Raw genomic sequence first — 20,068 nt, 5'->3', positions numbered from 1 at the left:
AGGAAAAGGGTTCACAAAGGGAGCGCGCTCCCTCTGTGACGTCAGCCGGCTCTCGCAATGTAATCGCAGAGAGCCCGGCTGGTTGCCATGGTAACAGGACGCCACCTATAGGCATCCTGTATTACCACTGCCTATGATCGCTGTAATAGGCAATAAGGCGTTGCGGGAGAGAAGTCCTGCAATGCCTTATTATAGCGATCATCGGTGCTACAGTATAAGTCCCCCAGTGGGACACAAATGGTATAAAAAAAAATATCAAAATAATGTACAAAAAATAAAAAAGGAAAAAAAATGTAAAAGACACCTTTTTAATGCTTTTTCTCAAATTAACATAAAAAAATAAATCAAGAAATCCCACATAATTGGTATCATCGTGTCTGTAAAGGCACATACAATAAGTTGAACATGCTTTTTATCCTGCATGGCAAAAAGTGTAAAAAAAAAACGACAAAAAACTGAGGCAAAATGCTAATTGCCTCCCAAAAAACACAATGAGGGTGCATTCAGACAACCGTATATCGGCCGGGTTTTCACGGCCAGCCGATATACGGCATCTCTCTCTGCAGGGGGAGGAGGCTGGAAGAGCCAGGAGCAGTGCTCTGAGCTCTCGCCCCCTCTCTGCCTCCTCTCCACCCCCTGCACTATTTTCAATGAGGAGAGGTGGGATGAGGGCGGAGCTCATCCCAGGACTTAGTCCCACCCCCGTTCCACCTCCTCTCATTGCAAATAGTGCAGAGGGGTGGAGGGGGTGGAGAGGAGGCAGAGAGGAGGCGGGGGCTCAGAGCACTGCTCCCGGCTCTTCCAGCCTCCTCCCCCTGCAGAGAGAGACGTTATATATTGGTTGGGCGTGAAAACCCAGCCGATATACGGTCGTCTGAATGCACCCTAAAAGTGATCAAAAAAGCCGTATGCACCCCAAAATGGTACAAATAAAAACTACAGCTCTCATAGAGTTCTGTCCATGGAAAAATAAAAAAGTTATAGGACTTTGAATGCAGTGATTTAGAAAAAAAGGGTTTTTATTGCAGAAAAGAATTTTGTTATCATTGTAATCGTACCGGCCCGCAGAAAAAAAATGGATTGTGTCATTTATGCTGCAGAATTACCACTTTAAAACAAAAAAAATCTATGGCAGAATTGATGCGTTTTCTCTCCCTGCGATCATAAAAAAAACTAAATAAAGTTTTACAATGTAGTCTATGTACCCAAAATGGCACCAATAAAAACTACAGTTCACCACGCAAAAAACAAGCCCTTATACGGCCGCATCGACAGAGAAATAAAAAAGTTATGGCTTTTGAAAAATAGAGATTAAAATCCGCCAAAAATCGTTTGGTCCAAAATTGGCCATGTCCTTAAGGGGTTAAATACCTCCCTTATAAGCCAATACTCTAATAATTAACGCCCAAAAGACCTTTTAAAACCACGATTCCATGAGGCCTGTCCCTAATTGGCCTTCGGCCGTACATGGGATAGACTCGGGGTCTTTAGGGCGGTGTGAGGTTTGTGTTACCCCATGTATAGAGGTCTCCCGGGGGCACAGAGCGGGGCACAGTATGAGGTGGAGGGGAGGGGTTTTCTGATGATCTATAATTCGGTTATAAACATCCAGTCAGTGGGGTCTGGCTGCTGCTCCGCTTTTTGAAGGGTCTGCGGCCTCCTACTCCTTCCGTGTTGTTACATGACCTTTCTGCAGCTGAGTCTCAGTCACATGACAGTCCTTAAACTATAACCCGCACGTTCCGCTCCGCCATGTACGGCCCTCGGCTAAGTTACACTAATGGGGGAGACTGTAGGTAGCCCTCCACCGCTCTTACTGACTGATGACCTGCACTTATATTTAAAGTCCTAGAAACTCCTTTTTTGGTTACAGCTGCATCATTTATATTACACATCTGTGTCTGACCTATAGACGTACCACACATCAGTATGTCACCTATAGATGCATCATATGTCAGTGTCTAACGTATAGACGTACCACACATCAGTATGTCACCTATAGATATATCATACATCAGTGTCTGACCTATAGATATACCAAGCATCAATTTGTCACTCATAGATTTATCACACATCAGTATGTCACCTATAGATGCATCACACGTCAGTGTCTGACCTATAGATGTATCACACATCCGGTTGTCACCTATAGATATATCATACATCGGTGTCTGACCTATAGGCGTACCAAACATCAATTTATCACTTACAGATTAATCACACATCAGTATGTCGTATATAGACACAGCACGCATCATTGTGTCACCTATAGACGTATCACACAACAGTCTGTCACCTGTAGACGTATCACACAACAGTCTGTCACCTGTAGACGTATCACACATCCGTGTCTGGCCTATAGATGTATCACACATCAGCATTTCACTTATAGCTGTACCGCACATCAGTTTGTCACCTATAGATGTATCATATATCAGTGTCTGACCTAGAGACATACCAAACATCAATTTGTCACTTATAGATGTATCACACATCAGTATGTCACCTATTGATGCATCATACGTCAGTGTCTGACCTATAGATGTATCACACATCAGTTTGTCACCTATAGATGTATCATACATCAGTGTCTGACCTATAGACGTACCAAACATCAATTTGTCACTTACAGATTTATCAAACATCAGTATGTCATATATAGACAGAGCACGCATCAGTATGTCACCTATAGATGTATCACACAACAGTATGTCACCTGTAGACGTATCACACTTCAGTGTCTGGCCTATAGACGTACCAAACATCAATGTGTCACTTATAGATTTGTCACACATCAGTATGTCACCTATAGATGCATCACACGGCAGTGTCTGACCTATAGATGTATCAAACATCAGTTTGTCACCTATAGATGTATCATACATCGGTGTCTGACCTATAGACGTAGCAAACATCAATTTGTCACTTACAGATTTATCACACATCAGTAAGTCGTATATAGACACAGCACACATCAGTATGTCACCTATAGACGTATCAAACAACAGTATGTCACCTGTAGATGTATCACACAACAGTATGTCACCTGTAGACGTATCACTCATCAGTATGTCACCTATAGATGTTTCACACATCAGTTTCTGGCCTATAGATGTATCACACATCAGCATTTCACCTATAGCTGTATCACACATCAGTTTGTTACCCATAGATGTATCATACATCAGTGTCTGACCTATAGACGTACCAAACATCAATTTGTCACTTACAGATTTATCACACATTAGTATGTCACCTATAGATGCATCATACGTCAGTGTCTGTTCTATAGATGTATCAGATATTAGTTTGTCACCTATAGATGCACCACACATCAGTATGTCACCTATAGATGCATCACACGTCAGTGTCTGACCTATAGATGTATCACACATCCGCTTGTCACCTATAGACATATCACACATCAGTGTCTGACCTATAGACGTACCAAACATCAATTTGTCACTTACAGATTTATCACACATCAGTATGTCATATATGGACACAGCACGCATCAGTATGTCACCTATAGACGTATCAAACAACAGTATGTCACCTGTAGAAGTATCACACATCAGTATGTCACCTGTAGACGTATCTCACAACAGTATGTCACCTATAGATGTATCACACATAAGTGTCTGGCCTATAGATGTATCATACATCAGCATTTCACCTATAGCTGTACCACACATCAGTTTCTCACCTATAGACAGGTCACACATCAGCATGTCGTCTATAGACATGTCACACATCAGTATGTCACCTATAGATACACATCAGCACGTCATACACAGATATACATTATACACAATGGCGTATCACTCATCCACATATTACATCAGAGTAGGACTTGTCGACAATTAATATGTGCTTATACTATATGTGCAATATACGTCTCTCTAGTCTTCACCTCCCTGTAATTATAACCAATAACATGGCAGCGTCCTCCTTTGCGACAAGACAGTGTGCCTGTGTAGCGTCTGTCCCGCCTTCCATTGTGGGCGGGATTACGTTCATGTGATTGACAACAAGCCGACCAATCCCAGGCGAGGCTGTCCGGCTGTCTTGGTTACCAGCTGCGGCCTGGTTGCCGGTGGCTAGTGAGTGCGCACATGGCGGGGCAGAGCGGAGAGGTGGTGACCCTGCAGCTCGGAGACTATGCCAATTATGTGGGGGCACACTGGTGGAACCTGCAGGTGAGGAGGGGGTGTCAGGCCTGTGAGGGTGGTATCAGCAGTGTGCGTGGAGGGTTGTCAGGGGGGTATCAGCAGTGCGTGTGGAGGGTTGTCAGAGGGGTATCAGCAGTGTGCGTGGAAGGTTGTCAGGGGGGTATCAGCAGTGCGCGTGGAGGGTTGTCAGGGGGGATATCAGCAGTGCGCGTGGAGGGTTGTCAGGGGGGATATCAGCAGTGCGCGTGGAGGGTTGTCAGGGGGATATCAGCAGTGCGCGTGGAGGGTTGTCAGGGGGGATATCAGCAGTGCGCGTGGAGGGTTGTCAGGGGGATATCAGCAGTGCGCGTGGAGGGTTGTCAGGGGGGATATCAGCAGTGCGCGTGGAGGGTTGTCAGGGGGGATATCAGCAGTGCGCGTGGAGGGTTGTCGGGGGATATCAGCAGTGTGCGTGGAGGGTTGTCAGGGGGGTATCAGCAGTGCGTGTGGAGGGTTGTCAGAGGGGTATCAGCAGTGTGCGTGGAGGGTTGTCAGGGGGGTATCAGCAGTGTGTGTGGAGGGTTGTCAGAGGGGTATCAGCAGTGTGCGTGGAAGGTTGTCAGGGGGGTATCAGCAGTGCGCGTGGAGGGTTGTCGGGGGATATCAGCAGTGCGTGTGGAGGGTTGTCAGAGGGGTATCAGCAGTGTGCGTGGAAGGTTGTCGGGGGTATCAGCAGTGCGCGTGGAGGGTTGTCAGGGGGGATATCAGCAGTGCGCGTGGAGGGGTGTCAGGGGGGATATCAGCAGTGCGCGTGGAGGGTTGTCAGAGGGGTATCAGCAGTGTGCGTGGAGGGTTGTCAGGGGGGTATCAGCAGTGCGTGTGGAAGGTTGTCAGGGGGGTATCAGCAGTGCGCGTGGAGGGTTGTCGGGGGATATCAGCAGTGCGCGTGGAGGGTTGTCAGGGGGGATATCAGCAGTGCGCGTGGAGGGTTGTCGGGGGATATCAGCAGTGCGCGTGGAGGGTTGTCGGGGATATCAGCAGTGCGCGTGGAGGGTTGTCAGGGGGATAGCAGTGCGCGTGGAGGGTTGTCAGGGGGGATATCAGCAGTGCGCGTGGAGGGTTGTCGGGGGATATCAGCAGTGCGCGTGGAGGGTTGTCAGGGGGGATATCAGCAGTGCGCGTGGAGGGTTGTCAGGGGGGATATCAGCAGTGCGCGTGGAGGGTTGTCAGGGGGGATATCAGCAGTGCGCGTGGAGGGTTGTCAGGGGGGATATCAGCAGTGCGCGTGGAGGGTTGTCAGGGGGGATATCAGCAGTGCGCGTGGAGGGTTGTCAGGGGGGATATCAGCAGTGCGCGTGGAGGGTTGTCAGGGGGGATATCAGCAGTGCGCGTGGAGGGTTGTCGGGGGATATCAGCAGTGCGCGTGGAGGGTTGTCGGGGGATATCAGCAGTGCGCGTGGAGGGTTGTCGGGGGGGATATCAGTAGTGCGCGTGGAAGGTTGTCGGGGGGAGGATATCAGCAGTGCGCGTGGGGGGTTGTCGGGGGGAGGATATCAGCAGTGCGCGTGGGGGGTTGTCGGGGGGAGGATATCAGCAGTGCGCGTGGGGGGTTGTCGGGGGGGGGGGATATCAGCAGTGCGCGTGGGGGGTTGTCGGGGGGGGGATATCAGCAGTGCGCGTGGGGGGTTGTCGGGGGGAGGATATCAGCAGTGCGCGTGGGGGGTTGTCGGGGGGAGGATATCAGCAGTGCGCGTGGGGGGTTGTCGGGGGGAGGATATCAGCAGTGCGCGTGGGGGGTTGTCGGGGGGAGGATATCAGCAGTGCGCGTGGGGGGTTGTCGGGGGGAGGATATCAGCAGTGCGCGTGGGGGGTTGTCGGGGGGAGGATATCAGCAGTGCGCGTGGGGGGTTGTCGGGGGGAGGATATCAGCAGTGCGCGTGGGGGGTTGTCGGGGGGAGGATATCAGCAGTGCGCGTGGGGGGTTGTCGGGGGGAGGATATCAGCAGTGCGCGTGGGGGGTTGTCGGGGGGAGGATATCAGCAGTGCGCGTGGGGGGTTGTCGGGGGGAGGATATCAGCAGTGCGCGTGGGGGGTTGTCGGGGGGAGGATATCAGCAGTGCGCGTGGGGGGTTGTCGGGGGGAGGATATCAGCAGTGCGCGTGGGGGGTTGTCGGGGGGAGGATATCAGCAGTGCGCGTGGGGGGTTGTCGGGGGGAGGATATCAGCAGTGCGCGTGGGGGGTTGTCGGGGGGAGGATATCAGCAGTGCGCGTGGGGGGTTGTCGGGGGGAGGATATCAGCAGTGCGCGTGGGGGGTTGTCGGGGGGAGGATATCAGCAGTGCGCGTGGGGGGTTGTCGGGGGGAGGATATCAGCAGTGCGCGTGGGGGGTTGTCGGGGGGAGGATATCAGCAGTGCGCGTGGGGGGTTGTCGGGGGGAGGATATCAGCAGTGCGCGTGGGGGGTTGTCGGGGGGAGGATATCAGCAGTGCGCGTGGGGGGTTGTCGGGGGGAGGATATCAGCAGTGCGCGTGGGGGGTTGTCGGGGGGAGGATATCAGCAGTGCGCGTGGGGGGTTGTCGGGGGGGATATCAGCAGTGCGCGTGGGGGGTTGTCGGGGGGGATATCAGCAGTGCGCGTGGGGGGTTGTCGGGGGGGGGGGGATATCAGCAGTGCGCGTGGGGGGTTGTCGGGGGGGGGGATATCAGCAGTGCGCGTGGGGGGTTGTCGGGGGGGGGGGATATCAGCAGTGCGCGTGGGGGGTTGTCGGGGGGGGGGATATCAGCAGTGCGCGTGGGGGGTTGTCGGGGGGGGATATCAGCAGTGCGCGTGGGGGGTTGTCGGGGGGGGATATCAGCAGTGCGCGTGGGGGGTTGTCGGGGGGGGGATATCAGCAGTGCGCGTGGGGGGTTGTCGGGGGGGGATATCAGCAGTGCGCGTGGGGGGTTGTCGGGGGGGGGGGATATCAGCAGTGCGCGTGGGGGGTTGTCGGGGGGGGGGGATATCAGCAGTGCGCGTGGGGGGTTGTCGGGGGGGGATATCAGCAGTGCGCGTGGAGGGTTGTCGGGGGGGGGGATATCAGCAGTGCGCGTGGAGGGTTGTCGGGGGGGGGGATATCAGCAGTGCGCGGGGGGAGGGGGGATATGAGCAGTGTATATAGAGAGTTGCTAGGGTGTGTGTGTGTGTGTGTGTGTTTGTCAGGAGGGGGTATAAGCAGATGAACTCTTTCTTCATCAGATGGCCAAGCTCTCCACACAGCATTACATAGTGATTATGGGAGATTTTATCCATCCAGACATTTGTTGGGAATCTACCCTTTAGGATAAAAAGGGGAGGAAGACCTGAGAAAACTCAGATATCAAGGTTGGGTTTCAGAAAGGCAGATTTTAATGAACTCAGAAAGAGGATAGAAAGAATCCAATGGCTGGATGTTCTTAAAGGGGTTGTCTCGCGCCGAAACGTTTTTTTTTTTTTTCCGGATAGGCCCTCCGTTTGGCGCAGGACAACCCCAATGGATGTGTTAAAAAAAAAAAAAAACATATTCCTTACCCGAATCCCCGCTCTGCGACGTCTTCCTTCTTCCTACTTCTTCCTTCACCAAGATGGCCGCCGGGATCTTCACCCACGATGCACCGCGGGTCCTTTCCCATGGTGCACCGTGGGCTCTGTGCGGTCCATTGCCGATTCCAGCCTCCTGATTGGCTGGAATCGGCACACGTGACGGGGCGGAGCTACGATGACCAGCTCTCCGGCACGAGCAGCCCCATTCACCAGGAAGAAGACCGCACAGCGCAAGCGCGTCTAAAAACGCCAGAAGAAAGCGAAATTAGACGGCACCATGGAGACGGGGACGCTAGCAACGGAGCAGGTAAGTGAATAACTTCTGTATGGCTCATAATTAATGCACAATGTACATTACAAAGCGCATTAATATGGCCATACAGAAGTGTATAACCCCACTTGCTTTCGTGAGACAACCCCTTTAAGGACAGAAATGTCCAATAAGGTTGGGAAATATTGCAAAAAGAGATTCTCAAAGCACAATCGTTAACAATCCCTAAAAGAAGGAAGAATGGGAGGCGTTTAAAGAAACCAGTATGGATGAACACAGAACTTGCACACGTTACAAACTAAGAAAAATATGTTTATCAAATGGAAAGAAGAGGGAATATCTAAAGAAGAACATAATGGGGTCTGCAGAAACTGTACGACAAGTGTCAGAAAAGCTAAAGCTGATAATGAATTGAGGCTTGTAAGAGAGCCCAATAGCAAAAAAAAAAATTGGGGGGGGGATGTCAAAAGCAAAAGAAAAGTCAAAGATGCTATTGGATGCTTACAAGATGAAAATCATGCATTGGTTAAGAATGATGTTGGGAAGACCGAACTTTTAAATTCCTATTTTGTATCTGTTTTCTCTCAGAAAGTAGATGGAACATCAACTGACCTTCCCCGTGCTATTGGGGGGATAAAAGAATGCAGACTACCTATAAGCAGAGGAATGGTGAGGGAGCACATAGCTAACTTAACCCTTTAAGGACCAAGCTGTTTTGTACTTTCAGGACCAGACACTTTTTAGGGCTTTTAACCATGTGTACTGCCGTATTTTGTTTCCTTTAGCTACCAAAATTATTTTTACTGCGTTTTTTTTTCTGTGACATATAGGGAGCTTTTTTTAAAATATCTTTTTCACTGACTTTTTGTTTTTGTTTTTTAGTTTTATTGGGGGTAAAGTGCGAAAAAAAAATAAATTTTTTTTTTAACATAGTTATTTTTTTTTATTTAGTATATTTATGCAAAATAATGTAGGGAAAGGGTTCCTTTATTTGTTTCGGACGGTTTGATATATAATATGTATGGTTTTGGTCTACAGGGCGCATACGGTGACGGTTTTGTGTTATTTTCTTTCTTATGTATATATTGTTGTTTTGTTCTGTTATTTTGTTTTACCGATGTATGTAATTATGTTTTTCTTTTTTGTTTGTTTTTTTTACTATCTATGTCACCTAATGACGTCATATAAGACCTCTGGGGGACATTCTTTGTTTTTTTTTTCTTTGACACTTTCCCACTGTAAGTGGGGCATCCATAGGAGCTCCAGTTACAGGGGAAAGCAACCCCTATAGTGACATTAGTCACTGGCAGAGCTGGCCAGGGGCTAGTTTGACCCTGCAGCTCTGCTGTAGCAGGGAACACCGGCAATCACATGCCCTTTCCCCGGGCTCCCGGAGGAAAAATTACACTGTTCTTTCACTTTCTAGTACACAGTGCTTATTGAGCACTGTGTACTTGGGAAAGCAGAAGGCAGAAAGGGGTTAAATACCCCCTACTGCCTTCTCCTCTGGGTTATCAGCTGTCACTTAAAGCTGATGAACTGTTCCTGCTCTGATTAATTGCAGAGCCAGGAGGCTTAAAGCACCGCCGTAATTTAACTATTGGCGGTGCTTTAAGCCCAGGACCCGTATATTTACCGCGCCTGGTCCTTAATGGGTTAAATGAATTCAAGTCTCAAGGTCCATATGAATTACATCATAGGATAATTAAGGAAGCAGCGGAGGTCATGGCTGAACCATTCACCATAATCTTTCAAAATTCCTGGAAAACAGGAGAAGTCCCAGAAGATTGGAAAAGGGCAAATGTTGTCCCTATCTTCAAGAAAGGGAAGAAGGTGGATCCAGGAAACTGCAGGCCTGTGAGCCTGACTTCTATACCGGGAAAGAGCTTTGAACAAATTATTGAACAGCATGTATGCAAGTACTTGGATAAAAATGGAGTAATTAACCAGAGCCAGCATGGGTTTGTAACAAACAAGTCATGCCGGAGAAAACTAATTAAACTAATTTCCTTCTATGACAGTATCACTGGGACACGGGGGAGAGGCAGCAACGTGTGTGTGTGGGGTCGTCTGGAGGTGGTAGCTGTGTGCGTGGGGGGGGGGGGGGGGGGAGATAGTGTAGGTGTGTGTGTAGGTGTTAGCAGTGGGGAGATACCAGCAGAGTGTGTGTGTGGTTGGTTGTCGAAGGGGAGGGGGTCAGTTGTAGGGGGGTTTGGTGGTGGGGGTCAGTTATTTGGTTGTTGCCATGTGGCAATGATGACACGATGGCTCATGTGATGCCATTTATATTGCAGAAGGCTGAGTTTTCCCAGAGCCTGGATAGTGAGTTTTGCAGTGACGTCCTCTTCCGTCGAGGAGTGACACTGCAGGGGGCTGAAACCTGTACCCCACGTCTCATAGCCCTCGACCTGAGAGGTAAGTGTGCGTCCAGGTCACATGCACCACTCACAGCTGATGTAACCGGCCCTGAATCTTTGGTTTCTAAACATGGCGGCGAAGTTGCCAGCAGCCCCCCTCCTCGTGTGTTCTATCACCGCATCCCCCTCTTTGTGTGTGGTACATGTTAGCGCAGCCCCCTCCTCGCGTGTGTTATGTCACCGCAGCCCCCTCCTCGCGTGTGTTATGTCACCGCAGCCCCCTCCTCGCGTGTGTTATGTCACCGCAGCCCCCTCCTCGCGTGTGTTATGTCACCGCAGCCCCCTCCTCGCGTGTGTTATGTCACCGCAGCCCCCTCCTCGCGTGTGTTATGTCACCGCAGCCCCCTCCTCGCGCGTGTGTTATGTCACCGCAGCCCCCTCCTCGCGCGTGTGTTATGTCACCGCAGCCCCCTCCTCGCGCGTGTGTTGTCACCGCAGCCCCCTCCTCGCGCGTGTTATGTCACCGCAGCCCCCTCCTCGCGCGTGTGTTATGTCACCGCAGCCCCCTCCTCGCGCGTGTGTTATGTCACCGCAGCCCCCTCCTCGCGCGTGTGTTATGTCACCGCAGCCCCCTGCTCGCGTGTGTTATGTCACCGCAGCCCCCTGCTCGCGTGTGTTATGTCACCGCAGCCCCCTCCTCGCGTGTGTTATGTCACCGCAGCCCCCTCCTCGCGTCTGTCTGAGTGGTGAGGAGAGGGCACTTTTCTTGTAGGTTGCCGACACCCCTCTTCGGGGGCTAATTACTCCCTTTCTGTCTTGTAGAGCACGTATGTTCTGTGAGAGAAGGCGGTGCGTTATACGAGGACGGAGACGAGAGACAGTGTGCGCCCGCCTGGTGAGATCCTATGTGCCCGCTTCTATGCCAACCACACAACTCATCCCCAGAGTACCTGCAGCCGGGGGAACATGGCTTCAGCCCTCCTCCATTGCCTGATCCTGTAACCCCCTTAATAATAATAACTTTACAGCTCCTCCCCCTTTTTCATTGCCATTATATGGCGCTGTGTGATTCTACCTTTTCGATCTGCTGTGTTTTCAGGAGAGGGGAGGTGAGTGTACACACAGAGGACAGCAGCACCCAGCAGGTACGTGGGGGGGGAGGGGCTGCATTGCAGACTTGTCCTGGTTGTATAATGAAGGGGAAGGGGAGGTACAGGTCACTCCTGAGTGTGACTTGAATTTCTGTGTATGTTGTCAGGAAGAAGCCGGGATCCCAGCAGGTGTCCATGATGGAGGTGAGTAGAGAGGGAGGAGCTGTGTTTTCTCACCAGTGAGCGAAGCCTCCTTTATACGTTTATTTCCCAGTATTCCTTTTGCAGAGGAGGGCCGGTTAGCAATTGGGGAGGAGGAAGCCAATGTAAGGACGGGAGGTTAGCGATTAAGGAGGGAGCCCATATAAGGACTGTAGGTTAGCAATTGAGGAGGGAGAGGTCCACATAAGGACGGGAGGTTAGCGATTGAGGAGGGAGGGGTCCACATAAGGACGGGAGATTAGCGATTGAGGAGGGAGGGGTCCACATAAGGACGGGAGGTTAGCGATTGAGGAGGGAGCGGTCCACATAAGGACGGGAGGTTAGCGATTGAGGAGGGAGGGGTCCACATAAGGACGGGAGGTTAGCGATTGAGGAGGGAGCGGTCCACATAAGGACGGGAGGTTAGCGATTGAGGAGGGAGCGGTCCACATAAGGACGGGAGGTTAGCGATTGAGGAGGGAGCTGTCCACATAAGGACGGGAGGTTAGCGATTGAGGAGGGAGCTGTCCACATAAGGACGGGAGGTTAGCGATTGAGGAGGGAGCTGTCCACATAAGGACGGGAGGTTAGCGATTGAGGAGGGAGCTGTCCACATAAGGACGGGAGGTTAGCGATTGAGGAGGGAGCTGTCCACATAAGGACGGGAGGTTAGCGATTGAGGAGGGAGCTGTCCACATAAGGACGGGAGGTTAGCGATTGAGGAGGGAGCTGTCCACATAAGGACGGGAGGTTAGCGATTGAGGAGGGAGCTGTCCACATAAGGACGGGAGGTTAGCGATTGAGGAGGGAGCTGTCCACATAAGGACGGGAGGTTAGCGATTGAGGAGGGAGCTGTCCACATAAGGACGGGAGGTTAGCGATTGAGGAGGGAGCTGTCCACATAAGGACGGGAGGTTAGCGATTGAGGAGGGAGCTGTCCACATAAGGACGGGAGGTTAGCGATTGAGGAGGGAGCTGTCCACATAAGGACGGGAGGTTAGCGATTGAGGAGGGAGCTGTCCACATAAGGACGGGAGGTTAGCGATTGAGGAGGGAGCTGTCCACATAAGGACGGGAGGTTAGCGATTGAGGAGGGAGCTGTCCACATAAGGACGGGAGGTTAGCGATTGAGGAGGGAGCTGTCCACATAAGGACGGGAGGTTAGCGATTGAGGAGGGAGCTGTCCACATAAGGACGGGAGGTTAGCGATTGAGGAGGGAGAGGTCCACATAAGGACGGGAGGTTAGCGATTGAGGAGGGAGGGGTCCACATAAGGACGGGAGGTTAGCGATTGAGGAGGGAGGGGTCCACATAAGGACGGGAGGTTAGCGATTGAGGAGGGAGGGGTCCACATAAGGACGGGAGGTTAGCGATTGAGGAGGGAGCTGTCCACATAAGGACGGGAGGTTAGCGATTGAGGAGGGAGCTGTCCACATAAGGACGGGAGGTTAGCGATTGAGGAGGGAGCTGTCCACATAAGGACGGGAGGTTAGCGATTGAGGAGGGAGCTGTCCACATAAGGACGGGAGGTTAGCGATTGAGGAGGGAGCTGTCCACATAAGGACGGGAGGTTAGCGATTGAGGAGGGAGCTGTCCACATAAGGACGGGAGGTTAGCGATTGAGGAGGGAGCTGTCCACATAAGGACGGGAGGTTAGCGATTGAGGAGGGAGGGGTCCACATCAGGACGGGAGGTTAGCGATTGAGGAGGGAGGGGTCCACATCAGGACGGGAGGTTAGCGATTGAGGAGGGAGGGGTCCACATCAGGACGGGAGGTTAGCGATTGAGGAGGGAGGGGTCCACATCAGGACGGGAGGTTAGCGATTGAGGAGGGAGGGGTCCACATAAGGACGGGAGGTTAGCGATTGAGGAGGGAGGGGTCCACATAAGGACGGGAGGTTAGCGATTGAGGAGGGAGGGGTCCACATAAGGACGGGAGGTTAGCGATTGAGGAGGGAGGGGTCCACATAAGGACGGGAGGTTAGCGATTGAGGAGGGAGGGGTCCACATAAGGACGGGAGGTTAGCGATTGAGGAGGGAGGGGTCCACATAAGGACGGGAGGTTAGCGATTGAGGAGGGAGGGGTCCACATAAGGACGGGAGGTTAGCGATTGAGGAGGGAGGGGTCCACATAAGGACGGGAGGTTAGCGATTGAGGAGGGAGGGGTCCACATAAGGACGGGAGGTTAGCGATTGAGGAGGGAGGGGTCCACATAAGGACGGGAGGTTAGCGATTGAGGAGGGAGGGGTCCACATAAGGACGGGAGGTTAGCGATTGAGGAGGGAGGGGTCCACATAAGGACGGGAGGTTAGCGATTGAGGAGGGAGGGGTCCACATAAGGACGGGAGGTTAGCGATTGAGGAGGGAGCTGTCCACATAAGGACGGGAGGTTAGCGATTGAGGAGGGAGCTGTCCACATAAGGACGGGAGGTTAGCGATTGAGGAGGGAGCTGTCCACATAAGGACGGGAGGTTAGCGATTGAGGAGGGAGCTGTCCACATAAGGACGGGAGGTTAGCGATTGAGGAGGGAGCTGTCCACATAAGGACGGGAGGTTAGCGATTGAGGAGGGAGGGAGCCCACATAAGGACTGTAGGTTAGCGATTGAGGAGGTAGGAGTCCACATAAGGACGGGAGGTTAGCGATTGAGGAGGGAGCGGTCCACATAAGGACGGAAGGTTAACGATTGAGGAGGGAGGGGTCCACATAAGGACGGAAGGTTAGCGATTGAGGAGGGAGCTGTCCACATAAGGACGGAAGGTTAGCGATTGAGGAGGGAGCTGTCCACATAAGGACGGGAGGTTAGCGATTGAGGAGGGAGCTGTCCACATAAGGACGGGAGGTTAGCGATTGAGGAGGGAGCTGTCCACATAAGGACGGGAGGTTAGCGATTGAGGAGGGAGGAGTCCACATAAGGACGGGAGGTTAGCGATTGAAGAGGGAGGAGTCCACATAAGGACGAGAGGTTAGCGATTGAGGAGGGAGGAGTCCACATAAGGACGGGAGGTTAGCGATTGAGGAGGGAGGAGTCCACATAAGGACGGGAGGTTAGCGATTGAGGAGGGAGGAGTCCACATAAGGACGAGAGGTTAGCGATTGAGGAGGGAGGAGTCCACATAAGGACGAGAGGTTAGCGATTGAGGAGGGAGGAGTCCACATAAGGACGAGAGGTTAGCGATTGAGGAGGGAGGAGTCCACATAAGGACGAGAGGTTAGCGAGTGAGGAGGGAGGAGTCCACATAAGGACGAGAGGTTAGCGAGTGAGGAGGGAGGAGTCCACATAAGGACGAGAGGTTAGCGATTGAGGAGGGAGGAGTCCACATAAGGACGAGAGGTTAGCGATTGAGGAGGGAGGAGTCCACATAAGGACGAGAGGTTAGCGATTGAGGAGGGAGGAGTCCACATAAGGACGAGAGGTTAGCGATTGAGGAGGGAGGAGTCCACATAAGGACGAGAGGTTAGCGATTGAGGAGGGAGGAGTCCACATAAGGACGAGAGGTTAGAGATTGAGGAGGGAGGAGTCCACATAAGGACGAGAGGTTAGCGATTGAGGAGGGAGGAGTCCACATAAGGACGGGAGGTTACCGATTGAGGAGCCCACATAATGACGGGAAGTTAGCGATTAGAGGAGTCCACCCAAGGGCGGGCGATTAGAGGAGCCCACCCAAGGGCAGGGGGCGGGCGATTAGAGTAGCCCACCCAAGGGCGGGCGATTGGGGAGGGGGCAGTCTATGCAAGGGCGGGGGGCGGGCGATTGGGGAGGGGGCAGTCTATGGAAGGTCGGGGGGTTAGCGATTGAGGAGAGGGGAGTTCATGTAAGGACGAGAGGTTAGCAAGTGGGGAGGAGAGAGTCCATGTAAGGACGGGAAGATAGTGATTGGGGAGGGGGAATTCATATAAGGATGGGAGGTTAGCAATTTAGAAGGAAGAAGTCCATATAAGGACGGTAGGTTAGTGATTGGGGAGTCCATATAAGAACAGGAGGCTAGAGATTGGGGAGTCCATATAAGGATGGGAGATTAGCAATGGAGCAGGGGGGAGTCCATATACAGACAGGAGGTTAGCGATTGGAGAGGGGGGGGGGGGGGGAAGAGTCCAAAAAAGGATGGGAAGTTAGTGATTGGTGAGGGTCTATATATGGAAAGGAGGTTAGCGATTGAGGATGGGGTCTATGTAAGAACGGGAGGTTAGCGATTAGGGGGTCCATGTAAGGACGGGAGGTTAGCGATTGGGGAGGGAAAGTCCATATAAGACGGGAGGTTAGCGTTTGGTGGGGGGGAAGGGGGAATCCATTTGAGTATGGAGGTTAGCGAATGGGGCTGTAGATGAGGCTGAAGATTAGCAATGGGTAGGGTTGTATTGCTGCTCTCTATGCTTCTTCTATCACCAGGGTTGTCCCGGACAGTGCCCTCACCGTGCCTCGCCCAGAAGACCAATTGGGTTTGGTCAGATGTTTTACAGACACAACTTCACCCTAAATCTCTTTGTGTTGTGGATGGTCAGCACCGTGGTGGGTAAGTGCAAGGAGGGGACGAAGGTGAGGGTGGGGGGAGGGGCAGCATGTGTCTGATCAGATGCCCATGTGGTAGGGATGTGGACGGACTGCAGTCATTCAGCCAGGGGGAAGCCACGTTCAGGAGTCAACTTGAAGAGATTGAAGACAGACTGCACTTCTTCACTGAGGAGTGTGACTACTTACAGGTGAAGGGTGGGTGGGGTGTGGCTACCTACAGGTGAAGGGTGGGTGGGGTGTGGCTACCTACAGGTGAAGGGTGGGTGGGGTGTGGCTACCTACAGGTGAAGGGTGTGACTTTAAGGGTGCTATTTATAAGGGAGGCCAATGCATAGTCCTTCTTAGAGGGTGGGGTGGACTATATGGGTAGTGGCTGAATCTCCATGCTTGCTGTTTCTAGGGCTTCCAGCTGCTCTGTGATGTACACAATGGCTTCTCTGGCGTTGGGGCCCGGATGGTGGAGCTGTTACATGATGAGTATCCGGGCCGGGGGATTCTCAGCTTTGGCACATATCCTGTACCATCAGGCAGAAAGGTGAGGGGATGGGGGTAGAATTAGTGTGTGGCCCCCTTTGCCATGATCCAGCATCTGGTCTCTTCTTCTAGGACCCCTGCAAGGCCCTGTACCAGCTGATGAACTGTGTCCTGGCCCTTGGGCCATTCAGCAGCTACAGCTCACTGTTCTGCCCGCTGTCTGTAATGTCCAGCCTGGGTCGGAGACCAGGAACCCCCACAGTGTTCCCACAGCTGCTGTACGATGTGAGTGACATATGTACAAGTGTGTGACCCCGCTCAGGTGTGGGGGCCCTCTTTCACTGTGTTCGGCCCTGTATCTTCCAGGCCAGTGTGCAGTATCACAGCAGTGCGGTTCTGGCGGTGGTGCTGAATACTCTGACTGTTCCTTATCGGATGTCGTCCTCTGGTCTCTCCATGTCACATCAGGCGGAGACGCTGACGTTTGGCGGGAGGAAGGTGGGTTCCCGGGGGTGGTGACTCCTGTAGCTGCTCCATGCTGTGTGGCTCATGACTTCTTCTTCTGTCAGGTACTCGCTGCAGCTTGTGCAGTGCCATTTCCGTTGTCGTCGCCCATGTCTCTGTCAGATGCTTTGCTTCCTCATCGTAGTGCGGCCCCTTGGCGCTCTGTGTCAGCATGTGGAGGAGGTGCTGCCATCTTCTCCCAGTCGGTAGTCCTGAGAGGACTCCCAGAGATGCATCACAACAGGTGACCTTCCCCTTATGTACAAATGGCTACCTGCAGACTTATTCCCCCCCCCACCCAGATATCTTATTTTTTGTCTACTCTGTAGCCTCTTGCCTGGGCGATGGCCGCCATCTCCTCTGCACACACATGAGAGCGAACAACAAGTCCTGCAGGAGTACCTACGCACCCTATACCCAGGGACCCTCAGGTACACACGGTTGGGGACTGGATGCCATACTGCCATTGTGACTGATGAGGGGGCACTTACTTATTATACAGTAGATTTGGGGATGTTGTAAAACTTCAGGCCATATTTATACAATCGTATGTCAAGCCTTTTACACTGCTGTCTCCACCTATTCTAAAATGGGTGGAGCTAGTCAAAAAAAAGAGGCATGGCCAACAGCCAAGGGTTCTGTTTACAGGGAGCAGAAATGTAAGATTACTAGAGATGAGCGAGCGTACTCGGAAAAGCACTACTCGCTCGAGTAATTTGCTTTATCCGAGTATCGCTGTGCTCGTCCCTGAAGATTCAGGTGCCGGCACGGAGCGGGGAGCTGCAGGGGAGATCTTTCTCTCCCTCTCGCTCTCCCCTGCGACTCACCTGTCAGCCGCAGCGGCACCCGAATCTTCAGACCCGAGCACAGCGATACTCGGATAAAGCACATTACTCGAGCGAGTAGTGCTTTTCCGAGTACGCTCGCTCATCTCTAAAGATTACCCTTCCTCTCCTTTGTGGCAGGTTGGAGCTGCAGTAGCAGCGTAAGTAAATATACCGCAGTACCCACGACTCCAGATAGCGGTCCTTATTTCCATCCTAGGATCACAGTGGCTTTTTTTCCCCCCTCTTTCCTCTAGTATGACCCATGTGTTGAGGGCCCCCTGCACACTGGGACCCACGTTCCCTCAATTCTTTTCTCCATATGTGACCAAGGACGGCTTTACGACAGAGGAGCCCCAGGCCGCACCACCAGGTGAGGACCTCCAGCGTATAGGTGGGGTGGGGGGGTTGCGACATACTGAAGAGCTGTAGCCTGGCCGCAGCTCCAGGTGAGGACCCCTACGTGGGACGGGGACATACTAAGGAGTAGCCCACAGTTGATAAGTTAGTGCATCTATTAGAGTGACAACATTTAGACCCAATCCTGCTGCAGCGTAAGGTTTTACCCAACCCATCCTCTTCCTGTAAGCTGCGCCCCTTGTACAAAGCGCTCGCCATCCTGAGCTGCAACATGAACAGGATTGTTTAATTTTATTAAAACAAATTATCCCTTATGTTCCCCCTCCCCCACTTATGTACAGAAAGTGCACTGTGCGCACCCCAGGACCACACAGACATGGAAAGGGCAGGGGGTGCGTCCTGTCCAGTAATGACCCATTGTCCTTCAGTTGTAGGTCACATACCAGTGCTTGGGGCTCTGCAAACGACTAGCGCCCTGGAGCACATGCTCTGCGGTCTTTGTGACGAGCTCAGTATGGCAGTTGTACGGCGATGGATGAACTTCTCTACCGCTGCCATGGAGCAAGACGACTTCCGCGAGGCTGTGGACGATGTGCGAAACCTGGCCCACCATTACAGGGCAAGAGAGGGCAACGAGATGGAGGACAGCGATTGAGTGCTAGTCTTCCTCCTCTTCCGACATGTTGTCTGTTCCCTCCTCTTCATCATCCGAACTCGTAACAGATCCTGTCTGGAAAAGGCTAATAAGCTCACGGAAGCGCTGTGACACCTGGGGGAAGGAGACAAGCGTGAGGATGGCGCCTCTTACAGTGGAAAGGATTATATATATTTTTTTACTTTGTTTCTGTTTATACATGTTGTCTAATAAAACAAGCAGCGTAAAAGAGATTAAAAAGCTTTATCTGCCATTAACCCCTCAATGCCGCGCCCCCCTTTTTTTTCTCAATTTTTTCCTTTATTTATCCATCGACGTCGCTGTATGAAGGCCTGTTTGCGGGACGAGTTGTAGTTTTCGATGGTGCTATTTAATGTACTGAAAAACTTGTAAAGAATTCTAAGTGAAGTAAAATGGGGAAAAAAAACGACATTCTACCATCTTTCAGTGCATCTTGTTTCTACGGCGCACAAACTGCAACAAAAGCGACATGATAACTTTATTCTATGGGTCGGTACGATTACTACGATACCAAACTTGCATAGTTGTTTTTTTTTACTGTACTATTTTTTTCACAGACACTTCACTTTTTTCAATTATTTTCTGCGGTCATTTTGTGCACATAACTTTATTTTTCCGTCGGCGTGGCTGATTGGTGGCTCATTTTTTGCGGGATGTCCTGTATTTTCCGTTAGTACCAATTCGGAATATATACGACTTTTTGATCGCTTTTTATTGCGTTTTTTTCTGGGTGACAGTGACTGCATTTCTGGCGTTCTTTATTTTTTTTCAGACGACGTTCACTGTGCGGGGTAAATAATGTGCCACTTTGATCGCACTTATGCGGTGATACCAGATATGTATTTTTATTTTATGATTTAGATTTTTTAATTACAGATATGGCAAAACGGTGGGTGGGGGGGGGATTTAAACTTATTACTTTTTTTTTCTTTTTACAATTAAAAAAACTACAATATCTGATGATTTGATCGCTCCCGCGACCTCTCTGCATACATACCCCGACCCTCCAGGATCTAAATGTACGTGCTGGAGCAGGAAGGGGGTTAAACCAACCCATGCAGAAAACGTATGAGTGTACAGGCCAGAA

The 20,068-nt window shown here is 51.7% G+C and overlaps 2 protein-coding genes across 5 annotated transcripts in view; one reads left to right on the top strand and one right to left on the bottom strand.

Moving 5' to 3' along the window:
• The first annotated feature begins 4,045 nt into the window (after positions 1–4,045).
• Positions 4,046–19,225, top strand: MSTO1 (misato mitochondrial distribution and morphology regulator 1). Its single transcript, XM_066608900.1, has 14 exons — positions 4,046–4,199; positions 10,276–10,396; positions 11,161–11,233; positions 11,438–11,483; positions 11,597–11,633; positions 16,021–16,144; positions 16,220–16,331; positions 16,544–16,678; positions 16,750–16,902; positions 16,984–17,115; positions 17,187–17,365; positions 17,451–17,552; positions 18,203–18,318; positions 18,734–19,225. Exons 1-14 carry the CDS (start codon positions 4,116–4,118, stop codon positions 18,958–18,960), a joined length of 1,641 nt encoding a protein of 546 aa, XP_066464997.1. The 5' UTR covers positions 4,046–4,115; the 3' UTR covers positions 18,961–19,225.
• LOC136633283 (GON-4-like protein) overlaps positions 18,571–20,068 on the bottom strand; it is a 19,618-nt gene continuing 18,120 nt past the window's right edge. For all 4 annotated transcript variants that reach the window (XM_066608896.1, XM_066608899.1, XM_066608898.1 and 1 more), the window contains one exon: positions 18,571–19,074. In XM_066608896.1, coding sequence (XP_066464993.1) covers positions 18,964–19,074 — 111 coding nt within the window. In that variant the 3' untranslated portion in view covers positions 18,571–18,963. The remainder of the gene's footprint in view (positions 19,075–20,068) is intronic.

Source organism: Eleutherodactylus coqui, chromosome 6 (assembly GCF_035609145.1).
Source record: "Eleutherodactylus coqui strain aEleCoq1 chromosome 6, aEleCoq1.hap1, whole genome shotgun sequence".
Lineage (NCBI taxonomy): Eukaryota > Metazoa > Chordata > Amphibia > Anura > Eleutherodactylidae > Eleutherodactylus > Eleutherodactylus coqui.
Note: the sequence above shows the minus strand (reverse complement) of the source record. Positions and strands in the feature narration are given on the sequence as shown.

Bases quoted from the DNA above. Each gene is read 5' to 3' on its own strand.
- MSTO1 (XM_066608900.1), top strand. From the start codon at position 4,116: ATGGCGGGGCAGAGCGGAGAGGTGGTGACCCTGCAGCTCGGAGACTAT. The intron at 4,200-10,275 runs GTGAGGAGGGGG...TTTATATTGCAG, and splicing joins CACACTGGTGGAACCTGCAG to AAGGCTGAGTTTTCCCAGAG. The intron at 10,397-11,160 runs GTAAGTGTGCGT...TCTGTCTTGTAG, and splicing joins CATAGCCCTCGACCTGAGAG to AGCACGTATGTTCTGTGAGA.